The sequence below is a fragment of the Neodiprion virginianus genome, chromosome 1 (assembly GCF_021901495.1).
Source record: "Neodiprion virginianus isolate iyNeoVirg1 chromosome 1, iyNeoVirg1.1, whole genome shotgun sequence".
Taxonomy (NCBI): Eukaryota; Metazoa; Arthropoda; class Insecta; order Hymenoptera; family Diprionidae; genus Neodiprion; species Neodiprion virginianus.
Window position 1 is genome coordinate 7729673 of NC_060877.1, and position 18075 is coordinate 7747747.

Consider the following 18075-nt stretch of genomic DNA (forward strand, 5'->3'; position numbering starts at 1 on the left):
TTATATGGCAGCTTCGAAACGTTCTCCACTTGAATTCACACCATTGATCATACAAATTTTTACTCACACGTCACCGAAGTGAATCGTAACACATCTGACGATGAAAGCACAATGTTTTGAAGAGACACTTGAACAACCATGTATTCACAATTTTCATTAAAATCTTAACCAGGTTTCCGCTCACCGCGATCATAAGATACTGTGGGCTTTGACAGTACACCAACAAGTAAAAACAGATAAGAGGGCCAGAAAAATTAATTTTCCATAAGCAACGGAGAGGTTTAAATGTACTTAAACGATTGGTTTGCCAATTATCGACATCACCTTATATGTTTCCAAGTGAAAACACCACTCTAACGTATAAAAATGGAGAACCATATCTTATTTCGAACGATTTTCAGAGAGTAAAGATACAGTGTAAGAAAAATAAAACCTGCAACACGTTACGAACTTTCGAGTAACGTTTTATACACGTACCCACCGAGAATGAAACCGACTACGATTTTAAAACCAGCATGACGCTTAATACTCTGTAAAGAAGAATTTCTTCTTTGCTCTACCAAGCATGTTTTCTCGAGCTCGAAAGAGGTGGGCACCTACATAACCGCCGTGAATATGAGGTTGTTTTTCCCCTACCATCCTGTACACACGTCGATAGCTCGACACAGCAGTACAACACACTGTCGCAGCTCCCCGGTACAGGAGTAGCGATGCAACAGGGAGGGTGGGTGTAAGACTACGGGAAGCGAAAGAGAAAGAGAGAGAGAGAGAGAGAGAGAGAGAGAGAGAGAGAGAGCGCAAGCTTTTCAAACTTTTCTCTCAAAAGAAAGGAGGGGGTCGAATATACCGGGCCTAAGGTACACGACGAAGAGGATATTGTCGACGGAAGATGGGGCGAGGGTGGTGGAGCGGTAGGGCGGGGGTAGGACGACGACAACTTGATCGCTACGCGAACAAAAAGCAAAGACGTGCCGGCGGTACGTGGTACCAGATTCGATGCGCCGTACTAAAAACTGAGCCGAGAGATGAAAGGTGGAGGAGATGTATGCGGTCGGGTCCACGGAACGCATACCTGGATCCACACATACGTACGGGGTATAACATAAACGGGCGAGATAGACGGTACGGCATGGTAAATCCCACTCGACAGCACCGTGCAAGCTGCACCTTCATATTCCTGTTATACCTGTACAAAACTGTAACACACATACAGGAACATGGTTTGAGATAGTAGCGGAGTTGATCAATTCAGAGGATGCAGTGTACTTGGTATTCATGACATCCGAGGATGATCATTACTGCAGAAACCAGCTAGAATACGGTGTGAATTAGCATCGGCATTGGTTAATTCAGGAGCTGCAGTATACTCGGGACTCATGACACGTGAGGATGGTTACTACTGCAGGAGCCGGCAGGTATACGGTGTGAGATAGTACCGGAATTGGTAAATTCAGAAGCTGCGGGGGTACTTGGGAATCATGACATGAGAGGATGCTCAGTACTGCAGGAACCCGCACTATCTGTCCTGGATTATACAAGGATTATCGCGGAAGGATACCGATAATGAGAGTATAACACGTGAGGCTGGTTGGATGCCGCGGAAGCTGAATGTTGGAAAGAGAGATGAAGTGAGTCGTCAAGTGCGGCGGCGACGGGCGAGGCAAGAAGTCACAAATTCATCTTTCCCTGGAGCCAGTCCCTCGGTGCGGCGAGTCGTTCCTCAGGTTCGGCCGCCCCGCCCGGCGGATGGCCGACAGGTGGCGGAAGGTGTAACTCCTCTCCTCTCCTCACCGCGGCTCTCCTCTCTCTCCCGCGAGGCCACGCCCGCGCGATGTGGATATCCCTCGCGGAGGGGAGGCCCTGACGAAGAGTGGCCGCGAGGCGAAGGTGGGCCCACTGGACCGAGTCGAGACGCACCTGACCGAGCAGCGTGGGCCCGGGGCCCGTACCCTTGCGTGACCCCCCGCAGATTCCAGGGTTTCAAAATTTTTCCGTTAAAACACCAGGCCGTGGTTCTCGGCCGGAAGGGCATCGTGATCGCGGTGAGGCTAAGAGCCGTTTCACAAACGGCAGAGAACCTCTGTTGCCCGGCTTCGAGGATGATTCGCGGAAGGATCCCGAGGAGGCCTCGGTAAGGGTTCGGTGGGTCCGTTCGGCTGCATCCTTGCCTACACTTCTCTCGCTCCTTTCTTCCATCTCCGTTTCTCTCTCTCTCTCTCTCTCTCTTGGTTTTTTCTCGCTCGGTTGAACCGCTCCGTTAAGCACATATGTGCTGCTCACCGCGTTCCCGCAGGATTATTCAGACGTGCACCAATACGTAACGTGCAAGAGTACTGGAGACCCGTTGCGTATAATGACCGCTACGTGTACCTTCAGTTGTATGTACCTACACTCAAATCGCGTGTATACTAGCTACTAATTAGAGGGTTACCTGGCATCAGAGCACGCTGAGCACAGCTTGTGTCGAGAGTTTCACGGTTCAGGGTGCTTTGCAGTTATGTGATGTACCATCCTACCTCGGGACTACTCGGGAGAGGTAGGTGAAATGGAGATAGGATAAGTTGAAGGTGGTGGTGCGTGGAAGATACATTTACAGTACGCTCGTTAAGTGCCCGCAAGAATTGACTACCTGCTACTGCAGTCAACGTCCTCATTTCACACTTCAAAAACACTTCGACGTCACATTGATCATATACTTCAAACTGTGGCCCAATTTAGCCTCCTGCAGACTGTACGGTAGTAGAAGAAGCATTGCTCGGTCTACCTTGTATCCTTCGAAATAGAATTAAATACACGCCTCGCACACTAAAAAATTGTTATCTAGTGCTCTTCCTCATTTTACAAATAAGAAATCTCTCATCTCGAATTTAAATCCGTGCACAATAATTATTCCGATTTTTATACTATTGTGCAATGCGTTTCGTTAAATTGTTGCTGAAATTCGTGCGGGAATTGTCGAACAATGTGTCTAAAACATATAACACAACCATATTTGTGATAGAATTTTTAATCGGAGATTCAAAATTTAAATCGACAAGTATCGTATTCTCTTGAATTTCAAACGCTGACGATTGTCGCTTTTTGAAAGCCAAACAGTTGATTTTATGTCACGAAAGGTTCTTTATCTCTTGAAAATGAGTTCATCCGTCATGCGACCATAGAAAAACAAGTAAAAAACCTGAAACGGATGAACGAGGTCAGTAAAACCGACAATTTCTTTCAGCTCATAAACTTCAAGGAAACTCCCCTTTTCTTCGAAGGTATATAACAACATGATGATAGTTGAGAACCGATTGCCAATGGATATTATATCCAATTATATATCCGCAAAGGATATCGCGTACAGAGCAACGGCTGGTAAACGCCCTGTACAATTCCACGGGGCAATAGAGTTGGAGAGAAATGGGAAGAATAATTAGGGTTCGAGGAATAAATTCCTGGTTCGTTGGGTCGTCAAAAATAATCAAAGAAAACAATCGGGTCCGCGTGGGGTCCGAAAACCGCGTCCGTCATTGCGCCTAGGAGCAAATTCCTCGTGTATATAGAACCAAGCCCCCCCCCCCCCCTCCCCATCGCCGCCCCCCTTGTTATACGCAGGAACGCGGGAAGATCCGGGATCTCGGAGGCGGGTGGCGGGTTTTCAGGGTGACACCTGCGGCGCGGGAAAGCGAGGAGAGATTTATTTCCTCTGGTAACTGGATAATTTGACGCCGGTCGGTGTGTATACAAGAATTGGGGAGTCCTAGATATAGCTATTACCTGTATCTGGAGGCCGGAGGCTGCGGGACGGCCTTTTTGCCGACACGGCGAACAGGATCGCAGACTTCCTAGCCCCCTCGGCTCGTTATGTGCCACGCTATTCTCCGGGCCCTGGCTGCAGCAGGTTTCTCGGCCCCTTGGGGCCTAATGAAGACGTCGAGACTCTGCGGGGCCCGTTCGTTCCTGAATCACCCTGACAAAGGGCAAAGTCGACCATTATGCTGCTTCGAGAGACGCGGCTGGACCCGAATCGCCGCGTCAAAGCCTCGCCTCTTATACACGTATACACGTGCATCCGCGCACCTATACCTGTATATATTTTATGAAAAGAGAAATCTCGGAAGCGAGATAATACCGGACCGTCCTTACCTCGGTTTTCGGCAGGGGTAACTATGCGCAGGGCAAAGGCGGAGGCCCGAGTTATACTCCAGGGATTGACTAAAAAGAATCCAACTTTTCTCTACCTATGCATATACCTATATACATATATGTACACATGTATGTCTATACCTATCGCCTATAATATATCTGCCCCCGGTATCTTTCGCGATTTAGCTATATGTATAACCAATGGAAACCTTTCGGGCCGGTCCCTCCAGTGAGGAGCTATTGAGGATGGAGAAAAAAAAGGAATAAGAAAGAAAAAAAAAAAGAAAAAGAAAGAACTAGAGGTAAAGGGAAGCGGAAAACGGCCAAAAAGGTGAAAGAAAAGGTGACGCCTTTTCACTTGCCCCTCATCGTATCTTTGCAACGTTAACAAGTTGAACCGTAAAAATCACCGTGGTATTTTCGATCTACAGTTCGATGTTTAGACACGGTTTCCGGCTGCAGTGAAATTCTATAGCTCCTGCTTTTTTTCTTTCTAGATTACCGCATCGTTTGTTGACACAAAGTGCATCTTCATGGTGAGGAAATGGGTGAAACAAAATTCTTTTTTTGGAAATTTTAATTTCTCTTTATCCTGCTCGTTTGTTTTTGCAAGATTATCATTTTACGAGATCAGTGCCTATGGTACAAAAATAATTAATATTGTCGTGAACGTATAGGAATGTAGAATTTAATAGTTCATCCGATAAAGTCAGTTTTTAACTTTCTTTATAACCCTTTTTTCTTTCTATAAAATCATTGGCGTGACGAATCAACGACTTCTATTCAATCGGCTCATTCTCCGCTCTCAACAGAATTGAGAAAATTTTTTGTTTGTTGATTCTGGCCGGTACAGTGAAAAAAAGCAATTACAAGAATGAAAATGAACCAAGATCTTTTTTTTAAACGGATGGATAAAAAAGGAAGATTATCCGTATAAATTCTTACCCAAGAAAGAACGTATATGATTACCAAGAATGAATTATTTCTAATATTCAAGTAACGAGTCTAGAATCGATTTGAAAAATTTCCAATTCGATTTAAAAGTATTTAGTCAATAAACGCGATGATGTTTTCAGTATTATTGAAGACCCCGTATACAAGCTGTTTCAAACCAGTGACAAAAACGCCTCGTTTCAGTAAAATTATATCCACATACAATAAACTCCTGCAATTGAATTCACAATCATACCGTCAACATTTCAGCAAGAAAGATTTGCCTTCAACGTTCACGTGCGCTAGTATAACAATCACTATAATACGTATAATTATGTATCACCCGATGCATAATTGAGGTTTATATAGCCGTGCAAAGATATTTTTCGAATGATCTGTTTTTTCTCTTTGCTCCCCTCTTGAGCGATAAAAAAAAAAAAAAAATTAACAAACCTAAAATCTCCCGCCTATGTACACGCGTGCCTATGATTCATAAGATGGGTTGAAAAGCGAGGGTTACGCCGAGTCGTAACGCGCAAAGGTGATGACCTGAGCCCGGGGTCGTGGGAGGATAGAATCCCTTGACTTTACAAGCCGAGATAATTCGCCACGGTGGCTTTCGCCGAGGTAGCTGATCCTCGTAATTAGCGCCAGGTTGATCCCTTTGTGCCGTTCCTCAGGTGCGGGCCCGACTAGCTGATTACCGTGAGGGCGGGCGACGAGGCGAGGGGAGACAGAAAGGACGACGTCCTTGCGGTGCAGCACGACGATGAAAAATAGTCACGGTTAACGCCATGGAGGAGTGCAGTGCAGCAGCCCCATTCCGGATGATTGCCTTTTTCTCACAGTGCACGAAGAAGGCTGCTGCAGTGCAGCGCTGATCCTGCAGAAACGAGCGTACAAATCTACGTGCCGAATACACCGATGTTAAAAATTTTTTACTTCGCAAATTCGCTACGTACACAATTATACAGTCGACTTGTACAATCAGTGCAGCGCAACGAACCCTGAGATGAGGATGAAGTTTATCGTAAAGTTGCGGTAACGAACCATTGAAAAAGGAATCGCGATTTTACAACTTTTTAATGAATTTTTAGTACGGTTTTTTCTTTCAAATATTACCAGTATAATGCGTATACAGACGTTACGCCTTGTACGGTTTACCGCGTTTCGAGAAATTTCAAATTTCAGTAAAAGCACTTTGATATGGAGAAAAATTAAACATATTTACATTAGATACATCAACGTTATGAAATTAAACCAGCTATTATCAAACGTAGAAAAAATTATTGTTTTTAAATTTTCTTGCAAATACGGCGTAGATTTAAAAAATGTTTTTCGAATGTTGAAAAGAATTCAGTATCACTCGATGAAACAAACCGAATTGTTCTCAAGTTCTGAAGTAGCTGCACGTTTTCGTTGAATCGATGATAAAGACATTTGCACTAAAAAGGTAGAAAAAGAAAAAAAAAACAACATACGGCTATTTATTTCACCATATTTGGTCAATTCAACAAATCCCTTTCTCTCCGCGTATATAATATACTCCGAGAGTTTTATTTTCACCTGAACCGCGGTGGTCCAACAAAACGTACAAGCTTCTACCTCGGTGATTTTTCCCCGGAGTTGTGCGAGGGCCAATCACACGTCTCGCGCGAACTTACTCCGGTTCGAAGATCCAGTAAACCGGGCGATCGACTGGACCGGTACTATGCCAGAGCATATATATAGCAATTAGGCCTGGGAACATCTTCATCCCGTGTATACCGGCGGCTGAAGGGGGAGGAGGTGAAGAAGGAGAAGAAGAAGAAGAAGAAGAAGAAGATGGAGAAGCAGCAACCTTCACAGTCACGATTGCAGAGGATACGCGCGCTCTTCATACTCCGAAGCGGGTCTTGAGGCTCCGTTCACAACGATTCGTTACACCTGCGTAACGTAAAACGAACCTATACCCCATCAGCCTCGAGTAAATGGACTCAAGTATAATCGAGCTTACGAGCGATCCCGACTTAGAAGCGCCACGTCCTTTCGAAGCTCTGGGAAGAGCTACTAACCCGGAGGAGGATACATAAATAAAGGACAGGTGGACGCAGGCAGCAAAAGTCTGGACACACGGATCCTCTCCGAACATCCTTAGAGAACAGACGCGTTTCGTCCGCGGCTAAACTCGACCGGTTTCACGTGTCTTCGCGTCCGGTTAATATTTATACATGGACGTTTAACGCTAACAACAAAACACAAACAAAATAAAAAAAAAAAAACAACAACAACCAAATGTATAATTCCATCGAGAACGTCTCAATTCGTCGAGTTTCGCGGCTCCCGTTTCGGATTACGCATAGTATATATATATATATATATATATATATGTATACGACATACACACATCTATATGATAACATAATTAATTCCACGCGTGCAGGAGACTTGGACTAAGTTAAACGCGGGATACCGGTTCGTTCCAAAGCAAAAAGGGAAAGAAAAAAAAAAAAAAAAAAACAATCCCTTCCATGCGTGGCATGATTGTGATATCGCGCCGGTGTGGCAGAGATCGTACTTAAGTATAATAATACGTAAGGATCGAAGAGCGGGTCTTCCATAGATCCGTCGCGTCTGTGTCGGTGCTGCAGCAATGATATTATTCCACCGTCTGATACAATACGTCGTTTCCTTCGGAAATCCCAGGAAACAGGGGAACAAATTATCTCGTCAAGCCACGGACGATGGGACGAAGGGGGAGGGGAAGGATGCTGTGGAATATTGAGGAGGGTGAGGAGGGCGTAGCTGAGCTAGCCGGGTCCAATCCAGTTCCCTCCGTGGTCTATAACTAACTATAACCCGAGGCCTAGCGCCCCGCGTGTCGGCACAGGCGGCTCTTTTCTTACCTGCAGGGAGAAGAAGCGAACGCCGTGCCGGCGTGGGTCCATCGGGCCCCGTTCTCCAAGCCGCCGCCTTTAATACGTGCACGGAATACAGGGAAGCGTGAGATTCAACACAGGGATAGAAACGAATTCAGGGAGGAAGGAGAGAAGGCAGGCGAGCAGGCAGGCACGCACGCATCCAAAGAGAGAAAATGAGGAGGCGGTTAATGAGCGCAAACCGCAGGGGGCTCGAAAGGGCTCCGCGCCGACGAAGGGAAGGAGAGAAGATTAAGGGAAGAGAAAGGGAGTCGGAGAGGGAAAAATCGGGGCTTGGCTAGCTGCTGCATATTCTGGGAAGGCTGCGCGCACGGCGACGAATAACGCCGACTATACTCGGATTACGACTTTTTGGGACGCAAACGCCCCGCCGACTTAACTCGGCGAGGGAAGACGAAGCGACCCGTACTTGCCTTACACCGCCCGTAACAGCCGCACCCGGGGAAAATTTTCCCTCGTTTGTCACTCCGCATGGGGAGCCGGCTTCGCTGACCTCGGAATTACGTCACTCTTCACGGGGTGGCTTTTCTCTTACGTGCACATTTTTTTCGTACCATTACAGACACGTGCTCGACACGCGGAAGGAGATACTTTGAAAGGATTAACCGGTTAAATTTAACGTTTATCATTTTGACTTACCTCTTTTGATTCGGGGTGTTTTGTTATTTACAATAAGTAACAATACACCTAGGATCAAAAAAGGTAAGTCAAAACGATAAACATACAATTTAACTGATAGTAGCTGTAACACAAAAACTAGACCTGATCGAATCAAAATAAATATGGTTTTATAATGAGGGTAGATGGGTATTACAAAATAGGTAAGCATCTTTCTTGTTGCAAAATTTTGTTGACCAGTGTACTGTGACACTATCTCAAAACACGGTTACTATCTCAAAAAGATACCGTAACGTTTAAATTTCATTTTATCACTACCACTGCATGAACAGAACACAGTGGTATGTGTGTTTTTATTGCGGTGATATTTGAACAAAAATTGTAGCTGTTAAAATTTTAAGTTGAAATTTTATCGAAATGTTCATTGACTCGTCTCGTTCGATGAGTTTCCATATTTCTCATTTAAGTTTCCAGCAAATTTACACGTACAACACATCTATACGTGGTATTATCCTGTAAATACAATAAGTGAAATATCGTAAAGACGTTCTTTGAAAGATGCCTACACGAGCTTGTCATTTACGAATCTCGCAGTCTAGGTTCTAAATATAATTGAGCGCGTCTGCAGAGAAATTACGTAAAATATCATCGACTGATATATTTAAAAACTTCGACAGATCACTAATCGCACGTAAATATGAAGTTCCCGTGCAAACGAAAACAGTATTTCATCATTGAACGGTCATTAATGCAACCGAACGTGTACGTAAGCTGTTAATCAGATAACCTCACCCGAATCCCTTAATTGAGATAATTACCTTTCGAATCAAAAGATGATCAGAATTCCTCGTCGACAAATACAAAGTCAGTCTACACTGCACGGTAGCTGTACAAAGAGGTTTATACCGCGTGCGGAAAACGAGTGTGATTCGATTTACCTGCAGCGTTGCACCTTCAACGGGTTGCGGCACACCTACGTTACAAGAACACGGCCGCAATATAAGCCTGAGGGACGTTTTTGCAAACACCGAATTACATGCGGTAGACGCGTTACATCGCACTGTGTAACACGAGAACATACAGTAAGCCTGGCACGAAGACGTGTGCAAGTATAAAGGATACAATATACGCCCATAGTCGCTTATATGTTCACCCCGAAGAAGAGGCACCTGCGCCACATGCATACGTAGTTAGTTACCTATACATTAATACAACGAGTCAATACAAACCGATCCACGATACAAACTCGTACCTCTAATACCTATACAGAGCTCATAGCATAAACCGCGTCGGATACCGCTTTTTGCTCCATCTTGGCATGGAGAGAGAGAGTCATGGGGGGGAAACGCGGCGAAAGGGCGGCCGTCGAGGGGCCGGATTGGCGGCCCTCCCCCCTTCAACCGCGCCTCCGCCCCGCCAGATCGCGGTTACCTGCGGCTGCGACTTGGTGGGTACGCCGCATGAAGAGCCCCGTGAGCACCTATATACTCACACCTCGTACATCGGCGGTCTGTGCAGAAGGGGGGTAAAAGAGAGAACGGGATAGGAGAAGGATGGAGAGAGAGAGAGAGAGAGAGAGAGAGAGAGAGAGAGAGAGAGAAACAGAACGCTGCAGGTGGAGGCGGCCGCGTCACCCGCCCGTCCGCGGATTCGATTGAATCATTACGATGCGGTAGGTGGTTGCGTGGGTAACGGTGAGCAGCGGCGCCGAGAAGAGTTCTGCACCCTCGATTTCAGGATCTAATGACTCTATTCCGTTGATACGTACGGCGGTGCTCCGTTTCCGCGCGATGTATCCTATCACCGGTTAGGTATGATACGTTTCGATGGTTCGGATCATGATGTGGAGAGTTAAAGGTGAAGAGAAGTATCTCGTATGGATATTCGAATGAAAAAGTGTCCGCCGATAAGCAGGAAATAGGGTTTCAACGAGACACCGGAACGGTGCTCGTGAGGAATAAGGGAATCAATCCGATTGGAGCTTTGTGGAGCTTTCGCTGCAGCAACGCCATCCTAATTTCTCTCTACTTTACGGAACACTTTCCGCACACTGCAGATAGTCCTCCTTACCTCTACCCTCGATAGATCAGGGGAAGAGGGTTTACGTCGAGGGGCGGAAGGGACTGCGAAATTCAACTCTTGTGAAAACAGAAAGCGTCCTGCCGTATAAGCAGGATGACAACTCGCCCGTGTCTCTGCGGCTGTAACCTATACACGAGAAAGGAAAATTGGAGGAAAGAAAAAAAATAATAGGCGAAATAACGTGGAGACATCACCAGGGATCACCGGAAGTTGTTTCAACTCAACACCGAATTGGGACTTCGGCTCCGGTGGCATGTGGCAATAAATACCTATACTTGAGCGCGTCGGCGCGCAAAGGAGCGAACTCAGGACTAGTTCTCTCATTCCTCTATCTTGTAGGTCCCTCGAGTTTCCCGATCACCCCAATTGAGAGCTGACAGCACATCCGCTAAATTTCTTGACTTTTTACCATTATCATTATTACTGCACTTCTCGCCGTGTAACGCAACACCCTAAAGTTGGGGAACGTAGAGACAAATTCCTGAAGTGAAAAGTGAAATTCGTCCGATTGAATATCGACGATATCATTTTCTAACTCCCGTCCCACGTTTTCATTCAAGACTCGCCTATCTTACAAACTCAGCGCAATTGCGCACGCAGGTTGTATAACGAAGGCTGTGCAGATCACTTTCACAAACGCAACGACACCACCGCGGTTATCTTCGTTTCTCCTCTCTTTCCTCCTCTTCCTCCCCCGCTATCGAAGAGGGAACGACGACACCCCACCTCGTCCACCTCGTCACGCGAAGAAGAAGAAGAGGAAGAAGAAGAGTAAGAAGAAGAAGAGTTCTCTTCTTCCGTCTTTGTCCCGCTGGAGAAGGACGGCGGGGAGGAGCGGTTGGGCTGTTGCAGCGCGAGGCTGGTGCTAGTTGAGTTGTCGAGCTGACACGCGCTTTCAGCCCTCTCCTCTCCTCTCTCCTCTCTTCGCTCTTCTCCTCTCCTCTACTCTCCTCTCGACTCCTCTCCTCCCTCCTACGCGCCACCACTCTCGGACAACTCTGCTCTCCTCGTCGCGCTACCCCTGGCTATTCCTCTCTCCCTCGCTCTTATTTTCAGTTTTCTCTCATCTTCTCACTCGCACAGCACCACCAGGCAGGCGGTGCCGCCGCCGAGAACGAGTGCCGGGAATGCCTGGCCGCCCCTCTCTTCGCATCGCCGAGGACTCAGTACCGCCATACCCGTCAAAGCGTAAGGAGCGCGACATCACGTGGAACTACAAACACGTTGTTTCTCTACACCCACGATATCGCATCGCACCGTACTCAAGACCCAGTATTTCCATCGAATTAGACCACGAGTCCCTTCGCTCCTTATCATACTCCAACGGCAATTTGGATTTCTTTTCTTTTTCGGCTTTTCCGCAAGTGTGCGAATTCGGACTGTCGCTGTCACTTCGAGTGTCTCGTTTAAACCGCGGCGTGTTTAAAATAAAGAGATAAAACTTGCTGTCGGTCGAGTTCATCTCAACGTATGAGAAAAACAACACAAAACGTGCAAGATGAAGAAGGATTGACGTGAAGGATGTGCGGCAACCAAACCGATAACACAGTGATTAATGCTTAGCCGCAAAAAGTGATCGAAATAAAAAGAATTGATCTGTAACTGGGGGGTGTGAAGTTTGAGTGGATTTTTTACGATTCATCGAGAAATATACTGGAGGAAAGTAAATGAAAAATGCAAATAATGTAACCGCGTGGTTTAAATTAAGCCGTATGCGAACGTCACCCCGTGTGTGAAATTCTGCGTTGCAATCGAGAAAGAGAGAGAGAAAGCGAGAGAGAGGGGAAGAAAAAAAAACACTAGTGCGGTAAAAAAGTTGACTCGCAATCAGGATTAGTTCGGGTAAAGAGTCCAGCTCAGGGGATCGGATCGGTAAGAATGTCAGCGAAGAACGAGGACCCGAATCAGGGTTAGGGACCGTCGGGGCCCATCGGCGACCAGCAACCGTCGATATCCTGGGCCGGGATACGCGAGAACTAAACCGCAACCACCGACGAAGAATCCGGACGATAAGCGACGGCCATGCGGATCAGGGTGAAACTGACGTCGAGTACAATAAAGGACCTGCAGAAATCGTCGCCGCGACGAACCCGGGATATTTAGGCGGCCCCCTCGACTCGGATCGCGGGTTCCACCTACGGCTGGAAGACCGACGTCGGTGTCCGAGCGACGCCGACTTCCTCGAGCACATCGGTTACGGGGCGAACTTCCGGGCAGCCAGGAACAGGGCGTTGACAACCCGGGAGATAGAGCTGGAGGTTGAACTCGAGGCGGCCAAGATGCCCGAGAAGGAAGTCGCCTACCATCAAGAGACCTTCTCCCTTTTGCCACCGCCACCGCCCCCGCCCCACCACCACCATCACCACTCGGCTTTTCACGCCGCGTTTCACCCCCACGGACATCCACCGCCGCCCTTTCACCCCCATCATGGACCGACGGCTCATCACCCGGCCGCAGCTGCCGCAGCCGCAGCCGCAGCCGCCGCATGGGAGCACCACGCCGCAGCGGCAGCCGCAGCAGCAGCCGCGTTTCACGCACCGCCTCCGCACCATCCGTAAGTCCCATTTTTCGATCCTTCTTCAATCGCAGTCCGCGGATAATGTCTGAGAACCGCCGATTGTTTGCACTCTTCGCCAGATTTATGCGTACCTAACCTCCGAGTATAGAGGATCGTCGGTTATTCGCTTATATCTGCACGGAACGTTTTTAATTTAAAGAACAAACCACGATACGTATTCCGGAAGTTTTGACCGATCAAGCTTGAGCAAAGACTCAAATTGTCACGGATACCGGGTTCCAATAATCGTCAATGAATGGTTGAGATTGAGTGGTACGAATCGTTCACCACTTCATGCGCGTCAGGTTTCAATGATCCATCGCGAACCGATTACTGAAGCTTGGTGATACAGTAAGGATTTGAGTTTGCAATAAAACTTGATAGATATTATAAAAACGTTAACTTCGTGCACAGAATCCGATTCCTCACTAACACATTGCCGAAACACGTCGACCAAAACTGCTAAATGTAGAACAAGCGAAACCAAGAAATCGGTGGGACAGAAAAGTGCTTATCACGTCGAAGAGAGAATCACCGCGATAATGAATCTTTGGTTATTATATATAGAACATACAAGACTGATTTCTCGGACAGATATGATGGGGTGCAATATGACGGAGAATGAAAAAGAAATATTGTACGCGTTGAAAGTTTGTCAAGGTTTCAAATGGCGTTAAGCTAATTGCCGCGTATATCTCCCAACATTGTTTTCCTTCTTCTTCCACCGCGCAGTAACATTAGACTATCACTGCACTTATCATTACCTACCTATATAGTAACGTTTGACGGAATCGTTCGTTAGGCTCTGCTGTTCGTAACACGCGGCACCCGAGAGTACACAGACTAAACACGATTCGAGTCCCCCGATCTTCATAGTTGGAGATTACCGCGAGCCGCGGCATCGAGTTGCAAAAAGATATAACGCGATTATACAACTAACGGCGTTCCGAGTTGATATCGGGGTGTATATATAGTAGTTTGATATTATAAAACACAAACAACGCACACGGACGGACTCTCGATGAATCGGGCGCGGTATCAGTGCCGGAAAAGAATAAAGAGGCCGATGTATATTTTTGGCAATCTAAAACCTCGCGTGTTCCCATCATCATCATCATCATCATCATCATCATCATCATCATCATCATCGTCATCGTCGTCTTAGTTCCTCCGTTCACTCTTTGTTGGGAAAGAGAGACCTTGCGCGGATCTTCGTTTTGTTATGTAGATTAGCGCAGGTATAAAGGTATATAAGCCAAAAGCAATTCACCTTGCTGAAAGATGAAAAGAAATTTTTCATGGATTCTTTTCAGAACAGATGGGGGATATTCGAGTTCATTATATCGATAGAACGTCAATCTTCGGGGGGGCATATGCACAACCTGCGACCAGCAGTTGCGTGCATCGCAGGACACTACACGATATACGTACCAATAATATACATGATAAAACTGATTGCCGCGCTCGTTCATATAGGTGATCACCTATACACACATACCTGCTTTATAATTGTGCAGTAAAATTAACCGCCTATCTCAAGTTGATACTCAGATAACAACGGCACCTCGGTAACCCTTGCATTCCATTCTTGTCACTGCGGTGTTGCTACCGAGTGCCTGCACTTGCGGCAAGCACTCACCACGGTGCGTGCAACATTGTCACAGTACCGCACCACCAACTGCGACTGGTTGAGTCTTCCTGCAGCCTCAACGAAGATGGATCGACTCAATTTCTAGGCAGCATTCCGCAAGCCGCAAAAACAAAACGGAGTATAATTTTGAGTTGTCGTTGTCGAGCCTGTCTAGAGTTTATACCATTGCAGTGGATTTCCTCCGCAACCGCGTCACGGTCCGACGGTATGGATGGCTCGGCGTGTATCGTCGTCATCTCGGTAGTGAGTTTATTTTATTCTCTCGCATTCTATTTTAGTTGACTCTCGCGCTTGTCGCGTGCGCGTCTAACACCGGGTCGTGTGTCACGTGCATTTTTATCGTGCGGCACTCGAGTTATCGAGCGCAACACGCGGAGTAAGAATCCGAGTCACACTTTTCAATCTCAACGAGAATTCTTGGCATCAGTGTCATGGAAGCTGCAAAGTGTCGCGGTGCTCAATTTCGAAAGCATGACGTTTCACGTGTGACAATTATTTCTTAAGGACTTGGAATCGAGGCTTCTAGCTGATTCCGTATTTCGTGCACACGTCGTATCTGCGCATCCGTCGAACCATAAACAGCAGAAAGATCAAACGTGACGTTTTCAAGAACGTTGACTTGGAAGGGCAATGCAAATACTTAATAGAATCTACAAACCGCCTAACAAGTTGACTTAGGTTCTTGCTATACCAATAATCGTTATCGTCCTCCCATTTTTTCCCGCCCTTTGTTTAAACACGGGACACACAATGAAGGCGTCGTCTTCTAGTTACACACTACCCGGTACATTGATATATAATCCATTCAAGCAGTACGCGTTAAATTACTCGATTGGACTCGGAAGAACGTTTGCGAATTTCTACGCAAGTATCGCGAGTCATGTGAAAAAATAAAAACTTACAGGTATTTCTCGACTTAATGTTCGTTCGTCGGATATGTTTCTCTACTATATCAGTAATTCACCTGATTGTGAGTCATTACAACCATAAACGAGTGCGTGAAGCGTAGAGCGAAGAAGCGAGCACCGACCTAGGGATCGAAAGAGCGTTTACCACGTGGCGTCCACATTGCCAGAGAGTCTTCGTGTATTTATACGTAGTGTCCCTGAATTTCGAGGGGCCAAGTTGAGTTCGAATAGAAGTTAGCCCCCGGAGCGGGGTTCCTATTTCCGTCCCCTGTTATACCGCACGACACTAAGTCGACTGCAGACACGCATTGTCTCCGATCCAGAGTTGAACTTTACCGGGTATTCCCAGCAGCAGTTCGGCTCCTGATCTGGAGCGGCACGAGTTTTCCCGGAAGAAAAAAAAAAAAAAATGGGAGTGTAAGGGAGGGATAAAGAGAGAAAGAGAGAGGGTTCCTCGTTGCCCCATAAGCCAAGCTGTTGATCCCACGGGAATTGTTTGTTTGACCTGCAGCTTTATGGGATTTTATGCGCGTGCGGTTGAACCGGTGATATGTTTGTTGACGTTTACGCTTCGGCACTCTGCACCCTGCCTATTACTCCCAGGTCTTGCCACGAGCGCATGGGGGATTCCCGAGAAATCAAGATTTCCCGAGTCGCGTGCCGGAAAAAGGAGATCGGCGGGGGGGTTAATTTAAGGGGGATGAAAATCGCTGGAGAAGGAGCGGCTCTGCCGGATAATTTAACAAGCCGTGCGATACGCGAGTGCCGAATTGCTTGTACAACTAAACGGGAGACAAAGAGATCTGCGGTAAAAAGAGAGCATTGAGTTGTTGTGTTGAAACGAATGAAGGGGGATCCCGCTAGTTGTGTCTTAATCTGCACAACGTCGTCGCGCGCTAAAGCGAACCTCCATATGCATCGTGTATACGAGCCGCGGTGGCTTCAAAGTCGCGATTCGTTTTGACGGGGCGCGTAGGTGTTCTCAGATTTCTTCGCGCTTATAATGGAACCGCGGTAATTGGTCTGCCTGAAATACCGGCGAATAAAAATAACGAGAGAAAAAGAGATAGAGAGAGAGAGAGAGAGAAATTAAAGCATCGCAATTTACGTGACGATGACCGTTTCCCAGAGCTTTGTATACACACTGTTTAAATCTTACAGAGTATTTTATATTTTTAATGGAAATAAAAAATTGATCGAATTTTTTGCATTATACAGTGCAGGAATTTCCCGCTGCATTTACGTGCTTAATCATCATTCTAATAATCCGATCTGTGCGATGAGAATTCTTTGTGCTGGAATGATTGGATTCGGCTAATTTATAAAACCAGAAAATACGTTACAGTACAGGTACATAAAAACTTATACTGCTGATTTGTGATCCTTACCACGGAGCGGTGAACGACGATAATAAAATCATGTATATATGAGGTGCCAATCCGTATAACAAGCGTGCCTTAAGTGGCGGCACTTTGACAATTTGTTTTTGTTTCAGGCACGAACCGCCATTGCATGGTCAAAGTTGCTATATATTTGAGGTCGAGTTCCTATTTAGTATTCTCTGCTTGTAAGTTTCGGCTATACAAGTGGTACCATTGTTTATCGATCATTTAAAACGTAGTAGGAGTTCCTCCTCATGATTTGTTATCACACGAAAGTTTTTTTTTTCTTCAATTTCTGTCAAATTTTTATAGACAACGAAACGTCGTGTTCTCGAAGAGTAGTTCTGGCAAAACAAAGATTCGTCCTGTCAAGAATTTCAAATTCACTTAGAAAACAAAGGTAAATTAATGTTTCTAGAAATAATTTATAACGGTCAACGAATCGTCGAATTACCAGTGTAAAATATGATACTCAACTGTCGTATACGTAATAACAATGATACGAAAATTTTGTTTTGTAGCTCTCTGTCAAACTGTACGGTAAAATTTTTAATAAAAACGGCATAGGCTCAAAAAGATTTCGGTTCGTATTATACCAAACTTTTTTTCTTCTTTTCGCAGTGAGTTCTCATTTCACACCTCGTTTATATACAACATAATACCAAGCTGTGAATTTCTTAATTAAAGTCCCGGTAGAACAAGATTTCATTAATTTATTTCCTCTTGAGTAGCTGCAATAAAAATATATTATACAAATGATTAGTCGCGGTGTCAGATCCAGCGCCCGCCGTTATATCTAGATCGAATATTCGTATATACATAGGTATACAGATCAGAAGCGAAGACGTTGACCGGTTGTATTGTCGACTTGGTAACGATCGTGTTTAAAACGAACTGT

At 46.0% G+C, this 18075-nt stretch overlaps 2 protein-coding genes across 2 annotated transcripts in view; one reads left to right on the forward strand and one right to left on the reverse strand.

Annotated features, from left to right (window-relative positions):
* LOC124310477 (uncharacterized) overlaps positions 1-18075 on the reverse strand; it is a 151784-nt gene that overhangs the window by 80129 nt on the left and 53580 nt on the right. The window lies entirely within an intron of this gene.
* Positions 11853-18075, forward strand: part of LOC124310475 (transcriptional activator cubitus interruptus-like) — a 58283-nt gene continuing 52060 nt past the window's right edge. The window contains exon 1 of the mRNA XM_046774470.1: positions 11853-13233. Coding sequence (XP_046630426.1) covers positions 12959-13233 — 275 coding nt within the window. The 5' untranslated portion in view covers positions 11853-12958. The remainder of the gene's footprint in view (positions 13234-18075) is intronic.